At 36.3% G+C, this 13989-nt stretch overlaps 1 protein-coding gene across 1 annotated transcript in view; it reads right to left on the reverse strand.

Annotated features, from left to right (window-relative positions):
- Positions 1-11290, reverse strand: part of LOC116121389 — a 44416-nt gene extending 33126 nt beyond the window's left edge. Inside the window, exon 1 of the mRNA XM_031407342.1 lies at positions 11157-11290. Within this exon, the coding sequence (XP_031263202.1) occupies positions 11157-11185 (29 nt within the window). The 5' untranslated portion in view covers positions 11186-11290. The remainder of the gene's footprint in view (positions 1-11156) is intronic.
- Positions 11291-13989: the final 2699 nt, after the last annotated feature.

Genomic DNA, 13989 nt, shown 5'->3' on the forward strand with positions numbered 1-13989 from the left:
TCCTATTAAGTTTGCAAATCTCATATTTAATCATAACAACGTTTGATATTTATCTTAAATGAAAATAATATGTTTCCATTTCGTATTTCATTTTTATTCAAGTAGCCTATTGAATATTAAATCACATAGTTTGTAGCAAGATTATACATTTAAATAGAAAACATATGAATCTCAGAATCATTAATCATTCATAATGTGGGATGTGATAATATTCATGTTTGCTTCAATTTAATTTTGGACTTAAATACATCCAAGAAGAATAGTACTATGGCTTCCAACATAATAAACAGAGTCAAACCTGCAGTGTCTAGATAAACATACGCGATATATGGATGCTGTAGTATCTGTCATGCTATGTACAAGTCTTTCTCTCCCTAAATTGACATATTAAAATCTGTAGTATGTCCCCAGGACTAGAATTATTGAAAGGGTCTAGTTTTTAACCTTAACATTCAGTGTTATTTTCCCTTTTTCAGGTACATACAAGTTGCGAATGGTGTAGCAGCTCTAGTTGGTATTGCATTGGTATACACTTTTGGTCTGGCTTGCCAAGGATTATCCGACCAGGACTTTCCCTTTCAAGTTCCCCCGTTGTCTTGCACTGTCAACTTCAACACAGTCGCAAGGAAATGATTCAGCTTTAAATTTTAAGGAAACACAAAATTTACCTTGGACTAAAAGAATTGTCGAATTCTTACCTACTAATTTAAACTTTGATATTAAGTGTTAACATGCTGTCAGAATAAAAAAATTTGAATCATCACTAATATTAAGCAAGCAAAAGATATGCATATGTTGACATTCATGTATACCTGGGAAAATTGACCACCATTGAGTTGTCCATTACTACTTGTCATCTGAGAGGCAAGGCTCACTGAGTTGACATGGTCATCAACTGTATTGGACCCCGTTATTGGTCGAATCTCATGTGGATTATTTGTAGTATCCAAATGTTCATCAATCTCATCAAGAGCACTTAGTGCAGTATGCAAATGAATGTTTATCAATCTTGTTAATAGTACTTGTAATGAACAAATGTTCATCATTCTTATTATGACTACTGGCAAGAACAAAATTTTCATCAATCCCTTTAAGAATAATTGCATTAAGCAACTGGTCATTAATCTTATTAGATGTACTTGCAAGAATAGAGAGTTCATCAATCTCATTAGGACTCCTCGCAATATCCCAATGTTCATTACTCTCATTAGGAATGTTTGCAATATCCTCATGTCATCAAACTCATTAGAAGTACTTCCTCTGTTCACATGTTCATCAATCTGATTAGGAGTACTTATTGCATCATGCAAAAGTTCACCAATCTCATCAGAAGTAATCTGCAAATGTTCAATCGATGATGAACTGTTGTTTTCTAGCTGTAATGTAGCAGAACCTTCTGCATCCTTTTTGAAAGCGTAAATAACAGCAATGGCAGCAAACAATACCAGCAAAATGGAAGTTGTAACATTCTTTATGACCTTGATACCCAAAACTACCAGAAATGTAGCAATCAACTGGACAACTGAGAAGCCGAGCTCCACCTTTCCGAGTTGCTTCTCAGCTTGTCCTCTGGTTTCCATGCCATTTCTTTCACTGACACAGGTAAAAAGGGTCATCCCAAAACCAATTGCTGATAAGAGAAATGCAATAATCCGGATACTCAGCTGGGTTTTTCCATATACATCCAGAAATAAAGAAATCGTCTCCAACATTAAGAAAAGCACTGCAAATGCACGTTTCTTATGTTTCACAAGCAGCTCACACCCCTACAATTATAAATCAGAGACTCAATTTATCACTATCACAGCTTAATTACAAAGTACTGTAAATTATACATATCTCTCACTAAAGTTCCAGATTTTTTTGCAGCTTTTTTCTTATTACAAAATAAGTAAAATAAAATTCATTTCACCATGAGCAGATGAGAAGACACCAGATCAAAAAACTGGAGAAGCAAGTACACATAATTATATTAAGCTTTTCGACAAATTGAGAATTGGTATTGTTTTAAATATCCCAAAATTAAGGAATCTTTACCAATCTATCCCTTCTTCCAAGTAGTCTCCCTGATTCGATATCCATCCCTATTCCGTACTCAGTTGCCAGAGAATTGTGTTAAAGAAGATTAATGAATATAATGGAAGTAAGTTTTGGAAACAGAGACGGTTTCTTACAAGATAAGGTTTGGAAACAGAGACGGGCTATTACAAGATAAAGTAAAGTGAAAAAGGAAAGTTCGACGTAACTTGGAAGGAGAATTCAAATATGACTCCCGCCAAATGCAATTCGACTGTAGCAATGGCGGGAAAGAATAACATATTCATCCCTAAGGTTTTGGCAAAGCATGACACCATAAGATGGTGCTGCACAGCTGCAGTAAGGGTGGATTTGGAGGGTTCTTATTTTTGTTTAGGGTTTTCTTTAACTTCTATTTTATTAGTGTATAATTTTAAATATTCTGATTTACAAATTCTTAAGTTATTTGTACAGAAAAGAATGTAACATGAATGAAGAATTAACAGGGATTATAGTGTCACTTTCTGATTTCAGGGCTTCCGTTCTTAGTCTTTAATGTAACATTAATGAAGAATTAAGGTAAGAATGATTCACAGTAGCCTACTCTTTATCATTTAAAACCAAACAGAGAGAGAATACATACCGTCAAGGTAGATGAACGTGCATATTGATTTTCATAAGATAAAGTTACCTTAATTTGCTTGAGCGCATTAGGCCATAGCCAAAATTAAACAAAAGTGGTCCAAACTTGGAAACATAAAATAAAACTAGAACAGGGTAACTGGGTAAGCCACATTCATGCCTCCATTTAAATCTTGTACTTCAGTTTCCCTATTACTCTTCTTCTTTGATAAACTTGACTTCTTCGCTGATTTTAAGTTGTTTTCTGCTAACATACTCAATCCAACCACCTGAAAGAACAGGTTTTTCATACTTTTTGCGGTGTTGGACGAAGGGAGAGAGCCACTCGTTACCTTCCCCATCCTCCATCTCCATGTAAGAGGCAAGGGTCACCGAGTTAACATGGTCATCAACTATATTGGTTTCCTTTATTTTCTCAATTTCACTAGTTCTTGGAATGTTCATCAATCTCACTACTGATCGATCTTGTTGATGCGTGATTTTGACACCAACCAAACGCACGTGTGAAATGCTGAACTGGCCCAGAAGACACACGTGAATAGAAAGATGAGAGTAAAAGAGAGTGACTAGACAGTATTTAAAGTGGTTCGGATGCTTAAGAAAGCAAGTCCTACGTTGACTAATGTTTTATTAAGGATAGCAATCACATTGCAGTCAGCGAACTGATTTTTACAAGTGATTACACAAGGGAGAGAGAGAGACAGTATATGCTATTTCTTTTAGAGATTAACTAATCCCCAAATTGAGAGAGGAACTCTCAATTTATAGTGGGATGGATTAAGGTTATGGTTACTGAATATGTGAGTTGGTAGGATTATCTGTACAAATCTTCATTTATGTCCCATTGCCTATCTTCCAGAGCGATTTAGGCGATTTGGTGCAGGAATTGGACACGTGAAAGCTCTCCAGCTCCTTGCTGGCCTGACGCGCACCCACTATACTAACAGAAGCGTGTTGCTCCTTTCATCCCTGACTCGGTTGTTGGTGTACCCAAGCTCTGACTTTTGCATGTTGACCTGGCCTTACGTCAGCCTTTCTTTCCTCAGGCATAACAGATCTCATTACTAGTACTTATTGCAATACACAAATGAATAATGTTTTTTTTGGATAAATACGGAAATTGTATAAAAGAATAAAAGATTACAAGGAAACAGGGGAGACATCCCTACAAACAAGTAAGCAGATTGGACATGCCCAAAGCTCACCAAACAACAGCCTAAGAATCCTAGGTGAAAAGCCAAAAGCCAAAAAAAAAAAAAAAAAAAAAACTACAAAGGCTCAAATAAAAAAAACTAAGTCTCTGCACAAAAAAACAAAGCTTTACAGACTATAAAATCTGTATACATTGAGCACCATCCCCTACAGCACTCTCCATCTTACTGTCACAGGTCTGGGGATTTCTGTCAAGAGTTAACATTCCCAGTAAAACTTAATTGCGATGTTGCATACACAAACACGACTGATACCTGTTTGACCATGCATCACCCAATAATTTCCATAAGCAGCCATTCAATCCAGCACATCATAGAGTCAAGGAGTTGTTTCTTCTCCCAACACCTTACTATCCAGGGGCATTTCCCATTTCTGTCAAATGAATAATGTTCATCAATCTTGCTTGGAGTGCTTGCATTAACTGATGCTCATCCAGCTCGTTTGGAGTGCTTGCAATATTAGAATGCTCATCAATCTTGTTGATGCATGATTTTGACACCAATGGCCTCGCACGTTCAAAGTTCTAAGTAGGCCTTAGAAATTACACATGATTAATTGATTTTGGAGTTGGGACAAGGTTATAAACTCAATTGAATGTAAAGACTGAATAATAAACGAGACAAAAGATTTTTATAGTGGTTCGGATTCTTTTAGCGATTCCTACATCCACTGTATCTTTTATATAAGTGTGTTACAAGAGGTCACATATAGTGAACAGTAAGCAAAGGTACAATAACTGTATTTAGAGAGAATATTAAGTCAGTTTTTTTCTCGTAGGTTGTTTCTGCTATTGAATCTTATGAAAATCAGAGATTGATCGATCCCGAATTTGTGAGGGGGAGTCATCTATTTATAGCTGCTGAATCCAAAGTAATGATTATAAGTCTGCAAGTGGGTAGGTGCCGTGCAAGTCCTTCCTTGCCTCCCATTGGCTGATAACTTAGGAAATATCCTCAAATTATCCGGGGCTTGGACAGGTGTGCGGTCCCCATTTACTCATAGACAAAACTTGAATTTGTTGGGTTGGTGACAACCATATCCTCTCTGTCTTGGGGTGAGGTGGCAAATCCTGGACGATGCAAAGTCTTTCTGAACTCTAATTGGTGCTCGTTGATGTAAGCTTACGTTAGCCCTAATTTTTTAGGTATAACAGAAGCTCCTGAGTTCTTAAGATTCAAGGAATTGGATCTTGAGAACTTCATGATTATGTTGTGACCTGACTTGTCTTCAGAGATGTTTGCTCAAGCTGAAAAGCTGAGAATAGTCACATCGTTGCAGACGATCTGAAGCTAACTGTTTGATCTGACCAGCGAATTGAGTGTAGGTCGTGATCGTTTATAGAGGTCCATCGACCTGAGTTTAATCTTGTCTTGTGCTATCAAAATGTGTTTTGAACTCTAATTGTCATTCACAACATAAAAACACTTAGAACATTTTGTTGTTGAAAATAAAAAACCATCTTGTTCGGTGTTCGAGTCTAACATGTTGAATAAATGTCTTTTTCGAACAACCTCTTTAAATATTATCTGTTACGCTTGACAGCTGGTTTGATCAATAAAATAAGCTTTATTTGACAAACTTGTCTCTACGCAATAAGTGTCAGCCATAAGCATTAAATGTAAGTTATGCTGAAACGACATACCCTTGTAGAGCATTAAGTGCAAATAAGGACGCATTTAATGTGGAGGAGATAATCACGCCCATGCTTGGCAATTTCAATAAAGAAATGTAACACCGCCCTCTAGCCAGGTACCCTTTAAGTACTCCATTAGGATAGAAAATTAGAGAATTCACTCCTAGAAGGTTGTGTAATTTACAATGTAAATTCAAGTTACAAACATGTACTATATGAAAATAAATAAATAAAATTTTTTCCTCTCATTTACATTACTTTCTTAATCAACTTGTCGAAATATGACTATATATGAAAAATATGGTTTAAAGAAAACAACTACATCAATTGTTTAACAACGGAAGCAAATATAAACTATCTCCCATCATTTATAAGCAAAACATATTCATTATAGATTATAGACATTAAACTATATATATTCCACAACCTCCCAAGTAAGTTTCGTATTAGCATTACATGTGAACAGTTCTGCGAGCCTCCGAGAAGATCAGTAGTCATTAGAGTTCCATGGGTAGAAAGCAAATGGTGTAGAGAGCAAATCCAGTGCTAAAGGCCAACACCGAACAACTTAGAGCAAGTGCTTTAAGGATTTTTGAACTTCTGCTGTCCATTCCAGTGAAAGATGAGGCAATTAGATCATACTCCTGTAATAGCCTCTTCAACTTAAAAGATATTTGAGTAATTTGCCGCAATAATTTGCGTCTCTCAACCATCAAACTTTTCCCAACTTGTGAATCAGTAGTAATATTGTCCTGTTCTGATGGAAGAGAGCTTAAAACGCCAAATATGTCCACAAGCACTCCAAGAAACTTAGCCCTTAGAGCCAAAAACCATCTCTGAAAACAAAATGTTTTACCAGATGTCGAAATGGTTTCTAATGTTCTTCCTGCAGAGCCACAACTCTTGTAAGCCATGTCTAAGTGTTTGACTGAAAATAATCTCATGGACATGTCCAGCACTACCTTCTCCATTTTTAGATAAATCATCCTTGGAGAGCATGTTCTCTAACCAATCAAAAGAGATGGAACCTTGTTTTGCAAAGACAAGCCGCTGAATCATAATCTCACAATGAGCCCATTGAGATAAAGATTTTAACCAGCAACCATAGGTATCAGATTGAACTTTCGTTATTAGTTGCCCAAACATAAACTTAGCTGTGGTCCACACTCCTTGACATGCAGCATATATTCCGCTTTTATAAGCAGACCAGTTATCCCCCTGTGTCAACATCCTCTTTGCAAACTCAAGGGTAAAGAGTTCATGCTCAACAAAGCTATTTTGAACAAAGATATGCGAGTTTCCTTCAACTCCACCAGCTTCCTCATTCCTATTAACCATGCAGCCCCAGATGATTTGAGAATGCAACAATATAGAGTAGATTGTATGTGTAAAGCAATTAAGTAAGTTGCAATGATGTACACACTCAACCAGAAGCTTTAGTTTATCAAAGACCTGGTTGCTTATGGCACCAACTTCATTTAAACTCTCAAGGCAGGACACTACAAATCTGTTTACAATACAGACAAGCTTTGAAGTGATGGCCTTATGACTTTCCCTATTAAACTCCTAAATGTCATTAACTGCTGAATCTGCTTGCCTACCAGCTATAACATTGTTCTTACTATTAACAAGATCCTCAACAAATGAATGAACTTTATCCAGCACCAAGACACCGAGATCTGGATGTTTTCCAACTATATGATAAAGCAGCTTGAGAAGATTTTGGATGTCTTGAAATACTGTAGACTTAAATTGGCACAGATCTGACAAAGTCTTCACCAGCAAGGTGACGCGGTCCATAATTAATGAGACAACCTGAGAAGGTAGAGGTAAGGTATCCGTTTCCGTTATTCTCTGAAGCCTAATTAATACATCTACCAGGATATGGATGGCATGAAGGCTCTTCGACAAGTTCAAAGATTGGGATGCATTATCAACAATTCTTAATAGCTCAGCAAATTCAGGCATGTTAACACATGCCAGATTGGATGATGTACACAAAAGGATCTGCAAATTCCCATAGATGAATTAGTAGGCCGTAAATCTAACAATACAAAAACAAGTTAATGACCCGAGTTCAGGGCTGACCTTATGCAGAATTTGTAGAGCTTCACATTGCATGGTTGATGGAAGTTAAGGATTATCTGTTATGCTAATTAATGTTTTAATCACACTTGCACCAACGATAGACTAACACATTCCCTTTGAAAAAATAAAATGCAGACATCTTAAGGAAGTACGCAGAGGTTTTTCACTATTAAAAAGTGATAAAAGAAAGTCCACCTGCATCCACATAGCAAGGTTAACCAAAAGTTCTCAATTTGTACTTTTAAAAGAAAATGATTAGAGCATAATTTTGGCCACATCTTTTGGACAAACAAGAGTCTTGATCCTTTATTTTAAGCACACCAACCTTTAAAACCTCAAATTTTTCAACTTGTCACGATAACAAAGTTAAGACTCTGTGTTATCAAAACAGAGATTAAGAAAAAGTATGGAGGCAGAGAGAGAGAGACAGGGATTACAAATTCTAATCTGTCTAAGCAAAATGCACCTAGTCTACAGCTTTTTGCTACAATAAAAGACTGATGTACACAATCTAGTACAAATAAAAGAAGCCTTTTGACTATGTCGAGTAAGCAGATGGGCAGAACCCAACAGTAGCCCCTTAACTAAACACACAGAGAATCAACATAGATGAACGAATAGATACCTGTTCAGAAATAAGAACAGTAGACTTTTAAGATAGTTTTGAGAGTGAAGCCAGCATTGCAACTAAAATGTCCTCTTCGCGACAGTCAACCACCAGCTTTAGACCTGCCTGCGTGAAGCTAATGATTAGTTGATATTAGATATAGAGATTAGCAATCATGACTGATCACAGAATTAATTAAATTATAAAAAATTCTATGACTGCAGATAAAACTTTGTTGCAAATATTATTGGACTATGACGAGCTTCCACATGTTCTACAATTTGTCCACCATGTGACTCGTCTACTAGACCAACAGCCCATTATTGGTTCGCAGTAACTAGCAAAGCTTTCTTGGATATTAATCAATGAACTCAATATGCTCTAAAGAAGCATCCCTTTACACGAAAACTTATTTCTATTATGTGTTAATATGAAAAACATCAAATTGTCAATTATCAGTTTAAAGAACAAACATCCAAATACTTGTAGCATTTTTGCTATGCTAACACTACTTGCTCTACTGTTCTTCCCAAGCCTGGCCAAAGCCAAGTAATATTCTTAATATAAAATTTTGGGCATTCATCGGAAAGGAATAATGATCATAACAGATGCAGTAGTTGGATGAAATTCTAACTGGACCAAACAACTCCTTTACAAACACAAATTGGACACCAGTCAGCGAGTATAATATATATCAGGGCCCTAGAATGAGCAAGCTTATGATTAAGAAAAGCAAAAGTTAGTCTAATCAAATATAAGTCATTATATGAAAGTTCAAACAGAAATTGAAAATCAAAGAACAGTTATTACCCTTCATATGCCATAATATAAGAGTTAAGTAAATTCTTAAATGATGTGCACTCAGGACTACACGTACACGACTCTCCACTTCTGATACAGAATAATAATTTTAGATTTTCCAAACCAGTTTGTACCATCCATGCATGTATGATTACCATGTCACCATGATTATAGGATCGACATCACAAGTGCTCCTTTCTCACCCAGAACTGCTAAAAGAATATTCTTTTTACATGCAAATTTGCATATTCATGTTTATCTGAGGGTGAAAAAGATTCAGAGAGAGTCATGAAACCTTGAAAGCTCTATTTGCATTAGAGAATGTGCACCCCATTTTTGCAAAAGCACGCACAGCAGCTAGCCTCACAACTGACTCTGTTTCAGAAGAAGTCACGATATTAACCACCATCTCTAATACAACAGATGAGAAGTCATCTGCTAGCTCAGAAAAACAACCTGTAGCAAACAATGATGCTCTTACCTGTAAAAACAGAATCTAAGTTTGCGGATAGTTTTGCACAAATAATCATTTAAAATCATCAAAAGCAGCACAAGTAGGATAAGAGGAAGGGTGGCAGAATAATTTTTATGTTCTGTTTAACGGTTGGTTGCGTGGCAGAAACCAATTGCAGTCTATACAACTATATGATGACAAATTTAATAATGGTCTATTCTCTGCCATTTCTCATGTAAATATCCAACATTTTAACCTCATCCAGACAGAACTTTCTGTTGCTTTCAGAACCATAATATGGATAATATCATGAACATGACAATACAGTCTGGAAATAGCCTGCAGGATAATGGGACTACACGCGAATACGTATACTTTTACATTGAAAATACAAAATATAATGTGGCAAGCAGTTCTGATTATTAAAAAAAAAAAAAAAATTGCCAACTATCAATAAGTTAGAAATTCTAGATTTTATTTTGAAAAACTTAAAATAAGAAGACAATATAATGATGATAAAAATTATGAAAAAGAAAAAGAACAGAAATGAAGATTCTAAGGTAGAAAGAATATTTCACGGACGTCCAAGACATTAGAAGACACCAAGCTGGAAAGTACCAAGGACCGTATCTGAGCACTGTCTTTTGCAAAATCAGCCCAACAACCAAACAAGACTAAAGCCAATGCCTTGACTCACATCCCCTGAGTCAAAAACAGCCTTAACTCTTTCAACAGTTCTAAGTGGTTTTGTACCTGGACTTGGATAAAACCCCATTCATTTGTTTATTTTTCCTCTTTTTTCGCAGTGCTTGAGCAGTGATAAGAAATTCTGACAATGGTGACCCTAGTACGTTTGTTTCCCAACTGAAATGATCAGCAAGGCGTAAAAAGATAGCATTCGCAAACAGCCTGTCCTCTCCTGGAACCAACAAAACATGTCGTAAACTACCATTGTACCTTCTGGTTCTCCACTCCACTGCTCCAGTCTTAGTCCAATCTGATATATTGCCTCAATACGTCTACCTGAATGCTCATCAAGTATCGTCTAAAAGTGTTCAAATCAAAACCACACATGAAATACACATACAACAACAATAGGAATGCTCTCATTCTCACCAGGGTTTTTTGAGCAGGGCCTTCTCAAGCTCAATGCTCCACTCCATGGCACAAGCAGTAGAATTTCGCACCATCACTGCTTTTTCAAACCCATTTTTCGATTCCAAAACTCAGTAATAAAAAAACTACATTACGAGATGTACTTAGGATACCGATAATGTGGCGTAGAATTCAAACTCTATCACTAAACAATAAACATCTATAAGTTCCCTGTTCTCAGTGAGTAAAACTTATAACATGTTCAGCGGTGTAGGACTGCTCTGTCTCCACACTCTTATTCCAACTACATTGCTTTAAAAACTTCTTCATTCCTTTAAAAAATTAATCATGGCAAAATTTCCCATTACACAACAGTGAAGAACACAAGAAAAAGAACTACTAAAATTCATAACATTTTTGTACTAAGAATACAAATGCAACTTAATGCTACTCAACCACTCACAATTTGACACCCCACAAGAAATAGCGAATTCCTTGCACTCAACTAAAAACATGTCATAATTACAATCTGGGAAACACTAACACACTCTCTTTATCACACGTTCAGTCCTCTTGACACATGAACGAAAACACATCAAAGACAGTACCTGCCCTTTGAAAAACCATTTTCTATCATTCAAATAACACCGTTCTGGCATACCCAGATGCTAAATTTAGACTTGGCAAAACAGGCACGTAGGCCGGGCATGGGTCCAGGGTACAGGTCTAAAACGGGTCGGTTCTAAACGGTACCGTTTACTGTACACATTATGGGTTGGGCGCCTGGACGGATGTTGCTGGTAGTGGGATGTGTGTATGATGGTGAGAGTGGCATAGGCAATTTAACAAGCAGGTGGTGGGCAAGGTGAAATGGCGAATTCCACACCAGCAAAGTCAATCACAAAATCCAGTTCAACACTCCCAATCGAACTCCAAAACACAACTTCTCCAATCAAATTTCACACCAGATGGGCAGCAATCTCCCCAGCGATTTATCCAAACAAAACACACTTGTTGCACATAGTGGAAGCTGCCAGTGGAGTCCCGCGGTGGTTAGGGATGGGCGGTTGTACGCTGGGCGTCGTCTCCGAGTACATATTAAAATCAAAGCAATTAAAAGCAAGTTGAACATTCAAGAACTTGGAGAGAAAAGCAGAGAAAAAAAGATTCAGTTTTGATGGGCAAGAAGAGATTAAAGGGTTGAATATTGAAAAGTTTCTTGGACCAGGAAGTCAAAACAAGAGAAAATAAAATAGAATAGTATGAATTTCAAGGAAAAAGAGAGGACAAAAACTGTAAAGAACAGCTTTTTTGAAGATTCATGGGCGACTGTTTTGGTGATCAGAGAAAGAAAGAATCAAGCGAGGAATGTTGTCTGGTGTTGTTAAAGAAGAAACAAGTCTTCAAATTGAATTTGCAGAGAGAGATTGGTATGATTATGAGCTAGAAAGCAAAGTGTTTTGTGGGAATTCTTCCGGTAGAAGATAATGAAAAACATGAGAGCCAAAATGAACTTCAAATAAACACAGAATTTGATGCAATAAATTGTAAAAATTATCCAAAAAAAAACAACAACAACGCCTTACCCACTAGGGTAGACGTAAAATCTACCTGTACGGAAGGGGGGTCTGATCCCGTGAGGTTAAGGCCACTAGCGATCCGCTGCACCTGCACACATAGAGAAACACCGCGTGAAGCGAACGGGAACACCGGGGTGGTGTTTGCCGTAGGCACTCCGACGCTCAAGTCAGCAAGGCTGAGAGAGGCTAATAGTGAGGGCTAGGGAGTAGAAGTTACCGGAAGTTTAGTCAGGGACTGTGACTACGGTGGTGATGGGGAGCTTAAGTCAGAGCTTTCAGTGTGAAGGTGTAATGTCATATGTCCCTTGTGAGAGGGCTGCCTCTGTTTATATAGTGGTCGTCTGGTCTCCCAATCCTGGTAGAAGTAGGAGTCCTAGTATGACTCTGATGCAAACCCTAGAAGAATTAGGACTGTGGTAAGCTGTCTTACCAGTGTCCGGATAGGAAGGTGATTCTGATTGGAGAGTAACTCCGAGTAGGAAAGTGATCAAGAATAGGAAGGTGACTTTGAATGGGAGATTGATCAGGAGTAGGAAAGTATTCTGAGGGGGTTGTGGGCTCTGGATTCGCCCATGGACCTAGGAAATGGACTGGGATTAGGAGGCTCGTGCCCACGTGATTTGGTGGCTATATCTTGTACCGAATAGGCCTAATCTGGTGGGTCATATCAGGATTGGGCCTGGCTTCTTCTTCAGTGTCGAGCCCGTTTTCCTATTCGGCCAAGGAATTTTTGGCCCTAACAACTAGTATGTATGTTCGCTGAGCAACTCCTCGTCTCTCTTCTCCTCACTTTTCTTCACTCTTTTCCCTCGTTTTTCTTTCGTTGTTTTCTCTGGTTTGTTACCATTAAAAAGCTCCGCGTGTTCTTTTATTTGGGCTTTAGGCCCATATAAAAAATAGGATGTTGTTGGGCTTTAGGCCAACTTCATATGTTTTCATATCTATTTTATGTTTAATTGATTTTTTTTTTAATGTTTTAATATGAACAACTATTTATAAAATTAATATATCTTTTTTTGTTAGCTTTATTATAAAAAAATTTATTAGTTAATTTTTGTAAAAGAAAAAGCTAATAGAATCTTTAGTTTTGTATAAAAGTTGGTTTTGGTTAAATAAATTATCAAAATCATCGACAATAAAATTTTTTGCTATTTAAAATCATCCGTTTAAATGGGGGCTATGGTCCATTTCCCATATGTTGGGAGTTATTAGTATAGGCAATTTACATAGGGTTTTCTATAATTATCCCTTTTAATTACGTGACAACAAATTATCATTCATATCTAGGTTTAATAACATAATAAGCAAGGGCGAATCTAAAGGCCCACCCTCAAATTAAAAAAAAATATGTATATATAATATATATATATATAATATATATATAATATATAATATTATTATTATATTATTATATATATGTAATTTTTTTTCTTTTTGTGAAAATTTGACTAAAAAAATAGAATAAATATATATGCAATTAGTTTTTATTTTGACACATCCTAATACAATTTTTTGGATTCGCTATTGTATATAAGGATCGGGTTCCAAAGAAGTAACCAACCGAGTGGAAAAATTTCAAAAAGTTGAAATATTTAAGATTAAAAATTATATTCTAAAATGGTATTCTTCGTTGATTTTAATTTATATTTTATATTTCATCGATTTGACATCTAGTTCCAAATATCGATACTATCTATTTATAGATACATCATATGAGATAATGATATGAAATATTTTATTCAACTATACAATAACATTTAACATGAAAGTTATGAAAACCTTACCTCATCCTCTATCTCATTTGTCAAAACATATTTTTTTTCTATAATGATTTTAATATTATAAAAATAATTTTAATTCA

This window comes from Pistacia vera, unplaced genomic scaffold (genome assembly GCF_008641045.1).
Source record: "Pistacia vera cultivar Batoury unplaced genomic scaffold, PisVer_v2 Contig978, whole genome shotgun sequence".
Lineage (NCBI taxonomy): Eukaryota > Viridiplantae > Streptophyta > Magnoliopsida > Sapindales > Anacardiaceae > Pistacia > Pistacia vera.